Raw genomic sequence first — 16788 nt, 5'->3', positions numbered from 1 at the left:
ATATATATGTGAAGAACAAATCCGTCGCCAGGGGGAGCAGTGTACAGTTCGAGTTTCCTCAGAGAGGTCTATTGATCCTTGTTGGCTGCCGTACCAAAACAACTACGTCATTTTGGAGCGAAAGTTTTCGAAAGACTTGATGGGATGGGCCGGGCGTGCAGACGTGTGCTGCTAAAAACTACTTGACAAATGCTTGATATTTTGTTTTGAAGAAATTGTTTAAAAAAACGACACCAAGCTTTTGTAAAAATGGAGGGACTGGAGATGTCTGCGATGATACCGGCTCTTCAGGAGCTAGCTAGGTGAGTTCCGGCTAAAGGTGGCTAAGCTAACCTGTTAGCGTAACTAATGTCAGAGTGAAACTGCTTTAGGTTGCACTAAGACTTTTCTTCTTACGTATAAGCTGCTCAGTGAATGAAAACCTTCGCTGTACGATGTCTCCATGATTAACGTTTAAAAACATGTTGGTATTGGCAGTGCCAGCGCGTCTGAGTACGACCAGGCGGTGCAGAAACCTCGACAGATCCTCTGTCAGTTCATTGACCGGATACTGACGGATGTGGATGTCGGTAAGTCTGACACCTGACAGACCTGCACAGTATAGTGGTAGTATAATTGTTGCTTTGTATCTTGACCTGTACTTAATAGGGCTGTTTCTTTGTTGTTGTTGGTTGTTTTTCTTATGCTCTGGACTCTCCGCAAAGTTCAGTTTATGCCTCCATACTTGACAATATAAGACCAGCAATCCGCTTGGGGTTGTGCCAGCAACTATCTGACACTCTGTTTTACATCTCTGAAATCCCTTGACTAGCATTTACAATCAGATTCTATGAGTTTAAACAATTCCTAGTACCTGCACATCATGTTTTTATATTGATTGACCTGACAAAGGCTCTATGCAGTTAGAGGTTAATGAAACTATTTATTACACCTTGAAGTGAAGTAAAGTAACAACGCAAGTAACGATTATGACCTTGAGCAGTTCAATTAAATAATGATGTTTGGCTCCTCAGATTGAATTGAGTAATTAGTGAGGCCTGAAGATAACAGCAAAGAAAGTTTTATTAATTGGTTAATCTAAGCTGTTGTCTGTGTGTCCTCCAGTTGCTCTTGGTCTGAATAAGAAGTCCAGCTCAGAGCCAGCCTGTGTGATGCTGCTGGACTTTGTACAGCATATAATCAAATCCTCGTCTCTGATGTTCGCCAACCCTGCCTGCCAGCCTGCCGAGTACCCGGACACCACACAGAGCTGCACTGGTACGAGTTGCTCTTCAAAAATCTGATGAAAATCTTAAAAACTCTTTTCCCATCTATATTGCGTGCTTCTCACATCTGATGTTTCCTCTCTCCTCCCTTGATTCAGACTTCAGTAAGTGGGTGGCGGTGCGTTTGCTTCGTGTGGCAGCAGCTCCAGACTGTGACGTCATCCACGGGCGAGTCTCCGCTGTGTTGTGCTCTTTACTTCACACTTTGAGAGCCAGAGCGCCATTCATCTGCAGCCGCCTCACTCAGGACCTCATTTTTTTGGCCGAGGACCTCAGCAACATCCTGTATGCACATATTTCCTCGCTGGCAGGAAAGGGACATAGTCTGGGCGTCAACACGCAGAGCCGATGGCCCGTGACACTCGAGTGCTTCAGGATCTCCCCTCTTTGTGCCGCCTCGTACCTCACCCCCTCTCCCCTTGTCCTCTCCTCACCTGCTGCCCTGGAGTCGCTGACCGCCGTGACCATCAGTGTCATAACTGATGCCCTGAGAGGAGTCGTCTCCCATCGTGACCTCAGTGTGGCCTGGGAGACGGCCTGCTCCTTCCTGGCCAATGGCAACACCAGGCTGAGGAAGATCTCAATGGTGATGCTGAGGCGCCTGGTGGAGCTGGGAGGGTTTCCTGAGATGCAGGGCCAAGAATTCTTCACGGCGTACCTCCATTTGCTGGAGACACACTCTGACACGCACACAGCAAACGCAAACCTAGTTGAGAAACATCCTTATGAAGGAGAGCTGCTCCGCTTGACTCGCTGCGTGTTTCAGTCGTCTGTTGTCTCCCACTCGCACTTTGAGCCCATCTATCTCTCGCAGATGTTCGAGTGTGTTTGTGCTCTTGGAGGGGCCGGTGTCAGGTTGGGGACGGAGGTAACCGAATCACTCTGCTTGCTGTTCGGGTTCTCGCTCTCTGTTGCCATAGTTTATGAAAGTACTGCATTTTTAAGACGGCAGCGAGTCACAGAGGTCTGCAGGACGCTGGCGCGCACCGTTGGAACAGAAAGTCAAGCTGAAGTACGATTCCCTTCTTTTCTTTTAAAAATCTCATAAAACCTTTTCTCTCTCACCCTCTTTATAATATCGGCGGTGCTTGTGTTTTGCAGTGCGCAGAAGGGTTTCTCAAGGCTGCGCTGAAGGCCGAGACTGCGGCGGTGATGCAGAAGTCAGGCGATGGAGAGACCGCTGCCAAGAAATCCTGCAAATCTGCCTCCAAGTCAGTCAGCAAAACAACAAAGACGTCATCAGAGTGAGTCCATAAACATTCACAACTGGGTTCTATTGTACAAGTAGTCCAGTGGTCTGATTTAGTGGTGTAAAAGATGCCTTAGTGCATTGTATCATATCATACAGTGAAATACAACACGGCACACATGATTATCTGTTTGTATTCTCTCATATGTGAAGAAATTCGCCACATAGCGTTGTGTTGAGAAAAGCTGAAGGAATCACGTGTCGTAGAAATGAAACGTTCACTTGCTCACACAGTGGTTTCTAGGAATTGATCGTAAATGTGTGTCATAAATCAATGCAGCAGATTTCCTGTATTGAAATGCTTGTGTGTCTCTGTGTCTTGAGTGAGGTGGACATGCGTGGTCGCAGTGAGGTTTGGGCTGTGGCGAACAGTCGGCTGGAGGAGCTGCTGACCGTTCTGGGCTCCGCTGAACCTGAAAACACACAGACTCTCTCTGCTCTGGAGGGTCTGGCCCTCATCCTCCACCTGGCAGCCCTCTGCTCCTCTCCCACCAGGTAACAGACTGTCACTCTCTTTCTTCAGTGCTTCTGTTTTGCATACTTACTCATTTCTTTGCCTTTCCCTGTCTTTGTTGACAGTCCCTCTCCTCTTCTCTGGGTGTCCACTGAGACTCTGGGCAGGGCCCTGAAGAGCTGTCAGTCAGTGTTAGAAGGAGGTGCTCAACCCGTCTCAAACCAGGACTACTTCCAGTCTGCTGTCAGGACCACTTTGGGGATCCTGGACTCTGTTCTCTACCTCACAAGTAAGGATATAAACACCCACAAAGACACATTATACACGCTCTTCCTGTGTTTTTGTATTTTTTGCTGTGTCATATATTTGCTGTCTGTTTTTCAGAAATCAACCCCAAAACACATCCCTCCACGTACAGTCTATTGATCACGTGTGTCTCTGTGTGAATGTCTAGTGAGCAGCTCCAGAGTGGACGGCCTCCAGCGACAAGTGTGTGCTCTGCTGTCTCTTCCCTGGGTGTGTGAGAACAAGTCTGTCTCAGCCTATCAGAGTGCAGGATTCCCCTCCTGGCTGCCTGCCTTCGCTCACAGACTCAGCTTCTGTTACTGTGAGTATCCTCTGCATCCTTTTTATGAACTCAGGGCCAAAAAAAAGTTTAATAATGGCTATAAAATGATTTTGAGGCCTTTTTCGTTGTGAAAACCTGATTGACATCAAGCTGTGTGTGTTTTCCCAGCACCTCAGATCCAGGCAGACTGCATGTCCCTGCTGGCCCTTCTGCATCGTGGTGTGTGTGAGACTTGGCGCGTGTGTGTGTTTTCTAAAACGCTGCAGAGTCCAGATGAGGTGGTGAGAGCGGCGACAGTCAGGGCCTTCCCTCTTCTTCTTCACCGCCTGGGAAACACACACCACAAGCTCATCGGCACTACTCTGCTGTACGTGCACATATACTTACAAACAGCATGCGCACGATCACAGTCCTTTGTCATCATGTTCATGGTGTGCATGTGACCGTTTGCAGTTCCAGGCTGGAGGACAGCTCGGAGCAGGTGAAGAAGGAGCTCGCCAGGATCATCGGCCAGCTGAGTTGCATCCAATCAGAGCTCTCCCAGCTCAGTGACACCCACGTAGAGTCCAGTTGTCTTCCTGAGATCCTCTGCCACCAACTCAGCCTTGCAGCAGAGCATGCTGGGAGCACTTTTCCATCCCTCAGGGCGACTGTTGTCAAACCCTTCCTGCCCCTGCTCACACAGCAAGCTCCAAGTAGTGTTAAACAAGGTCTTTTTTTTCTTTTTTTCTTTTGCTGCCTTGTTCCATTTTGAGCTTTTGCAACATGCAGACCCTAAAATAGACTGTTGCATTATTTCATCTTGTTTATTTCATGTTCTTAGCTTTTCTAGAAGCTCTGCCTCACCTCTGCCAGCATGTGAACCTGGTTGGTGGAGACAGCGACTCTAGGGCGGTTCTCTGTGCTCTGATTGGTCTAATGGAGGACTCAGATCCAGCGGTCAGAATACGCTTCAGCCAATCAGTGCGTTTCCTGCTTAGAGAGACCACCAGAAACTCAGAGCATAGCTCTCTGAGTGAGGTGAGCAGTTCGAACATCTAAAAACCAACATTTTCATTATAAATGTGTCATTATACGACAGAATGAGCATCAAGTATTCAATAGAGTTTTCTTTAGGTGATTACTGAGCAGAATGTGCATATTTATCTTTTTATAGTTTTTAATATGTCATTTTATATAATTTTATATGTCACCTAAGCTCCTGGTTGCCCGTCTTAAAGAGGCTTTCAACACTGCTAAACTCAGCAGAGATGACGAGCTGCGCAACACTCTCATCCTCACCACAGGAGAGATTGGCAGGTACAGGTGACCCATTGTGTCTTTAGCAAGACATAGATTCTTTTTAACTCACGTCTTTCATCTCTTATTGCCACTGAAATTTTCATGAATGAAGAAAGGTTGTAGAGTTTAGTAGAAAAAACAGTGTTTTGGTTGAAGTTCTCTCCTCTCCTGTCAGAGCGTCTCAGGGCAGTTTGGTGTCGTTCTCTCTGCTGCGGCTGCTCCACTGTCTGCTGTCCAAGTCGTCCCCGGTGTCTGTAGCTGCCTACACCCAGATCCGAGCCCTGGCCACTGCCAAGGGTCTTAAACTTCAGACCCTCTTTAGTCAGTACAAGAACCCTATTTGCCAGGTATAAAATCTTTAATGCTGCTGTAATAGACTTGGACTATAAGCCTATTCTCATTTTATTCTTTTTTATATCTGAGATGAAGAAATTTAGGATTCTGTGTCCATGATATTATGAATAAAAAAAGAAATGTTAACAATCCTCACAAATAAAAAATGTGCAGCATGGCTGTCTGTAATGTTTTAGTTTTCACCAGCAGTTCTGTTCATTGTCTCAAACGTCTCGTCTGGATTGCATTAAGATGAATATAGTTTTTAGGATTCAGTGACTTAAAGTCAAACTGGCTTTAATTTCTTCTTCCTTCTGTGTGTTTAGTTCCTGGTGGAGTCGCTGCACTCACGTCACGCGTCGGCCTTGCGGAGCACACCGGATCAGGGCAGCGAGTCAGCCAATCAGAGAGAGCTGGCCCTGGACATCCTGGCACAGATCGCGCACGCTTTTGATTTTCCAGACCTCCACCGCTTCCTCACTGTACGTCATACACGCAAGTACACAAAGCACATTCACACAGTACAGTACACAGTACACACAGTGTGCAGTATGAATGCACACTGAGGCTGTATTATGTTTATGTATGTGTGTCTTTCTAAGCATATACATTTCTGTGCATACTTGTATATGCAGAGGACCCTCCAGGTGCTCCTGCCGTACCTGGCAGCCAAGGCGAGCTCCACTGGCTCCGCCCTCATCCGTACCCTGGCCAATGAGCTGAAAGCAAACAGGAGAGAGATTCTGATCAATCATCTTCAGCCATCTGGTCTGCTCCTGCACCAAGGAGGAGCTGGAGAGAGCTTTCCACTACCTGCAGGTAATTATCATCTGCACATTCAAGCTACAGCAAAGACAACAGAGCAGTTAGCGTTGCACTGTCAACCTGTTTCAGCTCGTGGTTGTTGTGTTGAGCTGTGACCTTAGGTGTCATCATTTCTCAACACCAGCACATTTGCATCTCCAAGTGCTGTGATTCACCACAATCCAAAATAAATGATAGAAATAAAGACGTATTCCAGCCCTAAAGGTCGCCCTCACCAAACTGAATTTAATAACTTGTATGATTGAAAGCACTCAAGTCCATCCACATTGGTAAAAGCAACCTTTGGAGGAAACTGATATTAAGATTGGTTTAAAAAAGTCAGGAGTATTAATCAAATATGAAAACAGTTTGGCTGTGGGGTGATAAAGCGAGTGGCTTAAATGGCTTAGCAGACTGATTTACGTTTGTTTTTCTCATGTTCACCCAGAGCGAGACAGAGATTGAACTGGGCTCTCTGCTGAGGCTGGACTTCCAGGGTCTTCACAACGAGCTGCTGCTGCGCCTGGGAGAACACTACCAGCAGGTCGCCACACACACATTATCAGAAGTATATATCCTCGTTGTGCTTGAGTGCACACGTGTCAGAAATTAATTTGCTTCTGTGGTTTACCATTGTAGGTATTCAATGGTCTGGCAATCCTGGCTTCCTTTGCATCCAATGATGACCCGTACCAGGGTCCCAGAGACATCACCACTCCAGAACGAATGGTACGAGTCAGACTTACCATAGAGTGTAATATTCACCTGCACTGCCTCTAGTGGCACATCATTTTCTCTATTGTCAGATGATTAGCATGAATCTGTGTTTTTCCTCAGGCGGACTACCTGCAGCCGAAGCTGCTGGGAATACTCGCCTTCTTCAACATGCAGCTGCTCAGCTCCAGCGCAGGAGAGAAGGACCGCAAGAAGCTGGTGTGTGATCCACAGCTCAGAGCCCCTTTAATAACTGATATCTGAGGAAGTGTCCTGTCAGTGAGGGAGTTCACAGAGCTTCTGTTTTCAGTGTTACTCAGCATGCGTGGTGTAAAAGTGTCCCCCTGTTGTGTGTGCAGGCACTGATGAGTGTCATGGCTCTGATGCGACTGATGGGCTCCAAACACATCAGCTCCGTCAGGGTGAAGATGATGACGACGCTCCGCACAGGCCTCCGATACCGAGATGACTTCCCTCTGCTCTGCTGCCAGTCAGTGCTCACACTCACACCTTAAGCTCACACAGAAACTGCATGTCAGTGGTATGTTGCTTCTGCTAGCTCAGCCCCATCAATCTGATTCGGTATTAATTCCTTCTTCCTGTTTGGACAGGACGTGGGAGTGTTTTGTGAGGAGCGTGGAGCCGGCACACCTGGGCCCTCTGCTGAGTCATGTTATTGTTGCGCTCCTTCCTCTGATCCCACTGCAGCCCAAAGAGACTGCTGCTATCATACGCTTCCTGATATTGGACAACAGGGAAGAAGTGAACGACTACCTCCATGAGATTTACTTTCTGCCCGACCACCCTGAGCTGAAAGACATCCACACCGTGCTCCAGGACTACAAGAAGGTCAGTATGGTCAAGAGGATTGTCACGACGATGAAGTAAATGAAGCATGCAGATGGAAATGAGGGTCATTATTTGACATCAGCGGTGTTAAGGATAAAAAAAATTACCACTCAATGATAAAATACAACGTCTGGTTCCCCTCAGCTGACAGCCAGCAGCAGTGACCTTGCCGCAGCGCTGCAGCTCTCCATGAGAGCCGTTCAGCATGAAAACGTCGACGTCAGGATTCATGCGCTGACCAGCCTCAGGGACATGATGCACAGCAAGCAGGTACGCACACATTCCATGATAACTCAACTCTGAAAGGACCAGAGCTGTAGTTTACTGACTGTACTTTAACTCAGCACAATGTTCCCATGCGAGAAACATTTCTTTCCGTGCTGTGGACTGCAGGAGTGGCTGCTGCGGCAGGTGTGTGCGAGTGAGGCGGTGGAGCCGGTCATCTCCAGCCTGGTGTCAGTGCTGCTGAAGGGCTGCCAGGACTCGTCCCCAGAGGCCAGGCTCCTCTGCGGGGAGTGTCTGGGGGAGCTGGGGGCTGTGGATCCTGGACGTCTGGACCTGTCGCACACACACACCCATGGCGACCACAACACCTTCGTAGTAAGACAAAGCTGTACATGTATAAAATTATAAACAATATGTAGCTTATAACTATAGCAGTTTGCACACAACTGACAAATTCACAGTTTTAGGCTGAGTAAACACATTGTATTAATTTTACAAAGAAAGAATTGATCATATAAAGTTACTTGACTTCCTGTTTTTGAGGATAAAAGGACATTTTTCTGTGAACAGAGTGGAGTTGATGATCCTAACTTCGCCCATGACCTGCTGACTGAACTGACCAGAACATTTCTGGCTTACGCCGATGACGTGAGAGCGCAGGACTCTGCTGCATATGCAATACAGGTACACACACGTGCTACATACTCACGCTCAACACTGTGTGTGCCTTTCTCTCTTTTTGGCTCATGTCTCATATATAATGCTGTACATGTTTGTGCTGGTGCACCGTAGGAGCTGCTGTCCATCTTTGAGTGTCGTGAGGGTCGAACCGACTCACCAGGGCGCCGTCTGTGGAGGAGATTCCCGGAGCAGATTCAAGAGATACTGGAACCGCACCTCAACAGCAGGTACTCCGGCTTACACACACATACACTCGCAGCACACATATACTCTGATTCTGTCACATATAATTTAGAAGATCACCTCAAGTTATTTTTCTTCTCTCTTTCTTCTCCTGTCCCTCTTTATCTCCAGGTATAAGAGCAGTCAGAAGGAGGTTAACTGGTCGAAGCTGAAGAAGCCGGTGTACTTGAGTAAGAGAGGCAGCAAATTCTCTGATTGGTCAGCCACCTGGGCCGGATACCTCATCAGCAAGGTTAGCTGATTTATTTTTAGCTTTTGCAGAGCCAAACTGATGGATCATGCAAAGGTTTCAAGTAAACTGAGACCTTTCAAGGCAAAAGATGCATTTGGTCTTGACAGTGGTATTTATTTTTCTTTCAAATCAGAGGTTTTAGGTCCTGGTATTATGTGTTTTAGGTGAGACATGAGCTGGCCAGCAGAGTGTTTACCTGCTGCAGCTTCATCATCAAACATGACTACAAGGTCACCATCTACCTGCTGCCTCATATTCTGCTCTACATGCTGCTGGGCTGCACACCTGCAGAGCAACAGGAGGTGAGAACACATCTGCATCATTACACAAGGAGTCAATGCAGCTGTTTGGGGGTTTTTTCGGTAATAAAAACACCTGCTTCCAGGTAACGGAGGAGATGCTGGCCGTGCTAACGGAGGGTGATGGACGAGGAGGGGGGCCTTGTCAGGAGACGGCCTCCAGCCTATCACAGCTCAGCATTCAGACAGTGTTCAGCATGTTGTCTCATCTCACACAGTGGAGCCGCCACATCCTCTACTCCAAACCCAAAAGCAACGGTTAGTCAAAAGACAGTAGACAATTATTCACATGAACACGTATGACAGTTAATGATTCGTTTAGAAGTATTTACGCCTCAGTTTCACTTTAGTAAAGGCATGTATCCTTGTTGTTCAGTAACCTGCATGATTAACTGAGGCTTCTAACATGTCTCACTGCAGAGAGTGGGGACTATCAGCGTGTGGTGGCCTTCCTGAAGGGTATTCCACAGGACGTTCTGGCCAAGGCCTCTCTGCGATCCAGAGCGTACACTCGTGCCCTCATGCACTTTGAAGCATACATCTTAGAAAACAAAGAGAACATCCAGGACCATCTCACCTTCCTGCAGGTCACAATCGATCAATATGGCTGAAATCTAAACCACATTGTTATATTTTGTGTATTTCTTCTGATTTATCATTGATAATGCGGCAAATACAGTCAGACTGAAGTTCAGAGCAGTGGAATATGCTCCACATCACATTGTGATGCTGCTAAAAGTCAAGAAACAATAATATTGAATTACCACCTTGCCCTTGTCAAAGCTCTCTCTCGTGATTGGCTGTTGCAGACGCTGTACGCTGCGATGCATGAGCCCGATGGAGTGAGGGGGGTCAACGCCCTGAGGAGGGAGGAGCCGTCGCTACGGGAACAGATACTGGAGCATGAGAGCATCGGCCTGCTCCGAGACGCAACCGCCTGCTACGACCGGGCCATACAGCTGGAGTCAGACCAGGTCGACACACGCACACGCGCACACACACTATATAGAGCTTTGCTATATCTATGTACAAACAATGAAAACGTCTAAAACTATAAAAACTCTAGAAACTTATTAAAATCACTTTCCAAAATGTCCTCATGATTCATGTATAAACTGTAGAATGTTTCACCTTTGTCCCTGTGCATGTAGATCGGTCACTATCATGGGGTGATGACTTCAATGCTCGGTCTGGGACAGCTGTCAACAGTCATCACTCAGGTCAATGGAGTGCTGGCCAACAAGTGAGAGGCGCGCACACACACACACACACATTATGGTCCATCTCATTCTCACTAAAGGTGCTTTTTAATGTAAGATAAACACACTTTAACCAGAGCCGTAGAAGGAAGAAGACTTATACATGTTAATCTTATGATTTGAGCTCTGGATGTTTTCCTAAGTCAGTTATGGTCCACTGAACTTGACTTCATATGTGCTCACTCAGGCATCAGTGGAAGTCGGAGCTGAACACCTACAGAGTGGAGGCAGCCTGGAAGCTCGGACAGTGGGACCTGCTGGAAGATTACTTGAGCTCAGGTAATAAAATACACAGATGATCCTTGAAAGCTGCAACATCTTGAACCATTGGTGGTAAAATATGGCAGCAGTATATAACTGCTTAATGACTAAATTTTGCACTGCCGTCGTGTCTCCAGACCGTCAGTCCAGTACTTGGGGTGTGCGGCTCGGCCAGTTGCTGCTGTCGGCTAAGAAGCAGGATGCAGAGGCTTTCTACGAGAAGCTGAAGCTGGTGAGGAAGGAACAGGTCGTCCCTCTGTCTGCCGCCAGTTATGAGTGTGGAACCTACCAGAGAGGATATGAGTACATCGTCAGGTCTGTGTGTCTGCGTATTCTTGGATTTTTCTTTCTTTTGTTGGTACAGTTGATTCCTGCTTGTCAGTCGCAATAACTGTGAATCTGTGTGTCTGTGTCTGTCTGATTAGGCTCCACATGCTCAGCGAGCTGGAGCACACGTTCACTGAGCTGCAGAAACAGAGGGAATACTCCACCCCCAGCCTCAGCCAGCTGCCTCCTCATTGGTCAGATCGGCTGGAGATGACCCAGAATTCCTTCAGGGCCAAAGAGCCAATCCTGGCCCTCCGCCGGGCCCTTTTCAGCGTGGGACCACAGTAAGGATGCAGAAACACCCGCAGCCAAACAGCCACACACACAGTCTCACTATATTTTTATTAGTAACTTAATCTGAAATAGCTTCTGTGCACATTATCCCACCATGAAATCAGCGACAGTACAATGATCATCTCTCTCTAGTGCATTAATTCAGGCCACTGTGTTTGTCTGTTGTGTTTCCTGTTGATTAAAAGCCATCTGAGCTCCTGATTAAAATGCAAATCTGAAACAAAAGGCCTCGTGTTTGCTCTGCAGGCCTATGAGCAAGGAGCTGGTAGGGGAGTGCTGGCTGCAAAGTGCCCGGGTGGCCAGAAAGGCAGGACACCACCAGACTGCCTTCAATGCACTGCTGAACGCGGAGAACACACACCGGGCCGAGCTGGTCACAGAGAAGGCCAAGTGGCTTTGGTCCAAGGTAAAACCAACCTGTAAATTCAGCCAATGAATACCTATATGCAATGCATATGGATGTCAGCTGATGCACGTTGGAAATGCCAGATTATTCACCTTCACCTTCTCTTTAAAATACAGTTATTTTGGACGGAAACTATTATTTTTACACACACAAACACAAACAGCGACACCAGTAAAACCTTCTGTTGGTTCGTCATCAGGGCGACGTGCACCAGGCCCTCATCGTCCTGCAGAAGGGCGTCGCCCAGTGTTTCCCTGATGATCAGCCCCTGACGGACCCTCGCAGTCTGCAGACCAAAGGCAAGGCCATGCTGCTGGTGGGACGCTTCATGGAGGAGACAGCCAACTTCGAGTCCAACGCCATCATGAAGGCATACAAGGTAACCGCCCTGATTTCTGGAGAAGGAATAAACCACTGCAGGGAAATGAATGTTAACCTTAGTCTTTGTTTGTCACTGCCTTCAAAGTCGAGGTGAAAAGATTAGTCAGGCATGATCGGCTGTTAGCTGTAGCCCTGCTTTAAATGTGTGTGTGTGTTTTTTAGGACGTGACCAACCTTCTGCCTGAGTGGGAAGATGGAAACTTCTACCTGGCCAAGTACTACGACAAAGTGATGCCAATGGTGACAGATAACAAGCTGGAGAAACAGGGAAACCTCATCCGATACATTGTCACGTACTTTGGAAAGTAAGTTGTCTCTGCTGATATTCAGAGCTGAGATCGAGCTGCTTCACTCCACCAAAGACTCATTAGATTCATCATCTGCCATTTCAGCTAATTTTGGCTGTTTCCCTTCCAGAGCTTTGCAGTTTGGAAACCAGTACATCTACCAGGCCATGCCTCGCATGCTGTCTCTCTGGCTGGATTTTGGAGCCAAAGTGTGTGAGTGTGAGAAAGGTGGGTGGCCAGGAGTGTAAAATAAAGATGGGCACACACACGCACACACACACACTGGCCACTGGTGTTTGGCTAACTCACCAGTGGCTCAGCTTTTTATGAGTTGTTAACAGTAAAAAGGAAAACATGTAAACACAGTCAGATACTACGTACGTCTCCCTCCACCACAGCCGGGCGAGCAGACAGACAGATGCGACAGGAGCTGGGGAAAATCAACACGGCGGTGAGCGAGCACTGTGCCAACCTGGCACCGTACCAGTTCCTGACCGCCTTCTCCCAGCTCATCTCCAGGGTGTGTCACTCCAGCGACGAGGTCTTCGCCGTCCTCATGACCATCGTGGCCAAAGTCTTCCTTGCGTACCCCCAACAGGCCATGTGGCTGATGACTGCTGTCTCCAAGGTGTGTGCGTGGTGTGGTCAGTGACTCTCTCTAGCTAATCTACCGTGCAGGTTCATATACTGCATGTATGCCGCTGTGTGTGAACTCTGACTTATGTGTTTATTTCCTTCCCTTAACAGTGATTTTTGTTGTTTAACAGATCAGTTCCCTTTACAGACATTACAAATCCTTTCTACTATATTTTATGCGATTGAATGACCAGATGTCTTTTCAATGGTTCAGCCCTCCTCCTGACTGTTCTGTCTTGTTTTCAGTCTTCTTACCCCATGCGTATGAACCGCTGTAATCAGATCCTTAAGAAGGCCATCAGTCTTAAACAGTCTCTGGAGAAATTCATCGGCGATGCCAACAGGCTGACTGACAAGCTGCTGGAGCTCTGCAACAAGCCGGTACATGCAGACACACACACATTATATAACGTTATGTAACACATTATACATTACATGAAGTTTACAATTCCAGCCTCTAGTAATTTTACCCTTATCAAGGTTGCCTAAGATGACAAATCTTTTATAATTGTCAGTATGGATTACTCTTTATGAGTTCATCATGAAAGTAGAAAAGTGTGTGTTCTTCTGTATTTCATGGCACACTCAGTTTTATGGTCCTAACCTTTTGATGAATGCATGTTGTGTCATGATCAGTGGAGTGTGGAGCCATAACATAAAAAAATAGTGGTTCATATATATCAGAGGCTCGCTAGAAAATCCTCTGAAGTGAATCTGGACCAATACATTTTATTGCTAGGCAAGATTAGATTAGGTCAATTAAACAGTTATTGATCCCCTCAGGAGCAGCGGTGCTTGCAGTAGGGACACATAAAAAGAAAATAGCAGCAAGAAGGTAGCAGTCTGTGTGTGTTCATGTGTTTTTCAGGTGGATGGTAACAGCACCACCCTCAGCATGAGCGTTCACTTCAAGCAGCTGAAACGTCTGGTGGAGGAGCCCACCTTCAGCCAGATCCTGATCCCGCTGCAGTCCGTCCTCATTCCCACGCTCCCCTCTACTGGCGGGGCGAACACACAGCACGACGCCTTCCCCGGACACTGGGCGTACCTGGACGGCTTTGAAGACAGCGTAAGAGAAAAGAGAAAAAGGCGGATGATTGTTGCTTCTGTCTGTCATCTTGAGGTGGTACAAGCCTCGTAAGCCTAACCTGCATATGTGTGTGTGTGTGTGTATGTGTGTGTAGGTGGAGATCTTGGCCTCCTTACAGAAGCCTAAGAAGATAAGTCTGAAGGGTTCAGATGGGCGGAGTTACACCATGATGTGTAAACCTAAAGATGACCTGAGGAAGGACTGCAGACTCATGGAGTTCAACTGCCTCATCAACAAGGTGTGTGACGAGCCTGATTTATGGGAATACAGGGTGTATTTGAGGTCTTTCATTGGATTACACTACTGGTATATTGAGAGGAATCTGTTCCTTCATGCATATAATAGACATTTAATTTAATATTAGTAACCATGTCAGTATTATACAACACCACCAATTATTGTAGGCTCGTATTTACTATATAAACAACAATAATTCAACAATAATTAACAAAATGTATACATGCTTTCTCTTTGTGCATGTGTGTGTGTGTGTGTGTGTGTGTGCGTGTATGTGTGTGTAGTGCCTGCGTAAAGATGCTGAGTCAAGGCGGAGGGAGCTACATATCTGTACCTACGCTGTGATTCCCCTCAACGAGGAGTGCGGCATCATCGAATGGGTCAACAACACCTCCGGGCTTCGGCACATTCTCACCAAGCTGTATAAGGAGAGAGGTATCATCCAGACGAAGAGGAAACAAACTGACGGCTTAGTCAGTGTGGTGAAGTCATTTCATTTACTCATATTTGTGTGTTCAAGGTATCTACCTGTCGGGCAAAGAGCTCAGGAAGCTCATGCTGCCAAAGACGGCTCCCTTTGAGGAGAAGCTGCGAATCCACAAGGAGGTGCTGTGTGCTCGACACCCCCCTGTGTTCCACGAGTGGTTCCTCCGGACCTTCCCTGACCCCACATCATGGTACGACCCTACCTACAGCTCTCCTACAATTACATTTATGAGGCCACTGTCTCACGTGCAGTATCAGTAATCTAATGTTGTTCTCTGTGTGTGTGTGTGTGTGTGTGTGTGTGTGTGTTACTGCATGTGAGATTCATCTCTGGATTTAAAACGTTTCTGGATGGTTATGAAAATTTTAAAGTTGAGGTTTAAAGTTACTTTTATGGTGAAGTAATATTCACAGATGAGACTGTCATTGCGTGTTCACAGGTACAGCAGCCGCTCTGCGTACTGTCGCTCCACCGCCGTGATGTCCATGGTGGGCTACATCCTGGGTCTGGGAGACCGCCACGGAGAAAACATCCTCTTTGACTCTTTAACCGGAGAATGTGTTCATGTCGACTTCAACTGCCTCTTCAACAAGGTTTGTGTCACTTGTCTTAAAATATTAACTAATTAGGAGTAATTTATATTATAAACCTCCCAATAGAAATCATGGAAACTGTTCTGTATAATGTTTTCATGTACTATTTTTTCTCTCGCCCCCCTTTTCTCACACATTTGATCCTTCTGTCCCTCTCCACTAGGGGGAGACGTTTGATGTGCCTGAGGTGGTTCCCTTCCGCCTGACCCAGAATATGGTCCACGCCATGGGGCCCATGGGCACTGAGGGTCTCTTCAGACAGGCCTGTGAGGTCACCCTGAGACTAATGAGAGACCAGAGAGAACCGCTCATGAGGTACACGCACATAAATGCTTTATAGAGTAATGATTATATATCTGGTGACTGTGCTCGCAGGCAAATTCATATTGTGTTTTTCTCTGTTTGCAAAAGTGTCCTTAAGACTTTCCTTCATGACCCGCTGGTGGAGTGGAGCAAACAAGCCAAAGGACTTTGTAAAACTCAGGCCAACGAGACAGGGGAGATAGTTAATGAAAAGGTGTGTGCATCTCTTGGATTTCGCCTCTTGAAGTATATTTCCGTCCATTCGGAGCAGCAAACATGTCTAACACAAGCTATAAATGTCACATTTGATCATCTCGTCTTTCTCCCTCCCCCTCTGCCAGGCTAAAACCCACGTGTGCGACATCGAGCAGCGTCTGCTGGGAGTAATAAAGAGCAGGAATAAAGTGCTGGGTTTACCGCTGTCCATAGAGGGACACGTCCACTACCTCATACAGGAAGCCACAGACGACAAGTTGCTCTGTCAGATGTATCTGGGCTGGGGGCCTTACCTGTAGAACACACACCTGTGTTTTAAAAAGAAAGGCAGTCAGCTCGGGAGACTTTTACATGCTCTCCTGTGAAGAATACTTAAACAAGACAACTTCCAGTGCCCTGATGTGGTTCCAAGCATGGATGGCAAGTGCAAAGAAATATTTGCACGAGGCTGTAATAATGCAAAAACTTCTCCTTCACTGCTGGCTGTTTGTTGAAAAGCTCTTTGTAATGCCTTTTTTTTTTGTTCTAGCACTTCCATCATTGTTTAGTTTCCTGTTTTCTGGGAACACGAGATATTTATTGCATCGTTGCACATTCTCTTGTAATAAAGGAAGTGTTTTGATTTTGTAGGTAAATGTGTCTGTGTTAAGTGTGTCTTCTAATCTCTTAACCCTCCTTAGGTTGTTTTAATCCCTTCTGTGTGTGTTTGTCTCCTCGTGCACACATCCACTGGTCCAATCAGCTCACCTTTTTTCACAGGAGCACCAACTGGAGCAAAGTGTGCGCTTATGAAAGCCTTAAGAGGCTGAAGAAG

At 46.9% G+C, this 16788-nt stretch overlaps 1 protein-coding gene across 1 annotated transcript; it reads left to right on the top strand.

The window, feature by feature from the left end:
* The first annotated feature begins 145 nt into the window (after nt 1-145).
* On the top strand, nt 146-16606 carry atr (ATR checkpoint kinase). Its single transcript, XM_076749495.1, is given in 48 exon segments — nt 146-302; nt 478-569; nt 1105-1257; nt 1364-2277; nt 2367-2509; nt 2839-3009; nt 3094-3257; nt 3423-3575; nt 3705-3903; nt 3990-4246; nt 4360-4556; nt 4735-4835; nt 4993-5164; nt 5477-5632; nt 5786-5901; nt 5903-5969; nt 6403-6498; nt 6594-6683; nt 6792-6887; nt 7028-7158; nt 7280-7517; nt 7662-7787; nt 7911-8117; nt 8313-8426; nt 8535-8650; nt 8778-8898; nt 9063-9200; nt 9284-9455; nt 9618-9784; nt 10007-10171; nt 10349-10440; nt 10644-10735; nt 10855-11032; nt 11143-11328; nt 11585-11744; nt 11944-12123; nt 12288-12430; nt 12543-12640; nt 12811-13040; nt 13295-13429; nt 13917-14117; nt 14233-14376; nt 14660-14810; nt 14896-15052; nt 15302-15455; nt 15619-15770; nt 15867-15972; nt 16100-16606. Coding segments are annotated over 48 exon segments (7818 nt in total). The 5' UTR covers nt 146-249; the 3' UTR covers nt 16274-16606.
* The last annotated feature ends 182 nt before the right edge of the window (nt 16607-16788 follow it).

Source organism: Chaetodon auriga, chromosome 14 (genome assembly GCF_051107435.1).
Source record: "Chaetodon auriga isolate fChaAug3 chromosome 14, fChaAug3.hap1, whole genome shotgun sequence".
Taxonomy (NCBI): Eukaryota; Metazoa; Chordata; class Actinopteri; order Chaetodontiformes; family Chaetodontidae; genus Chaetodon; species Chaetodon auriga.
The sequence above is the reverse complement of the archived record's forward strand: the minus strand, read 5'-3'. Positions and strand labels throughout refer to the sequence as shown.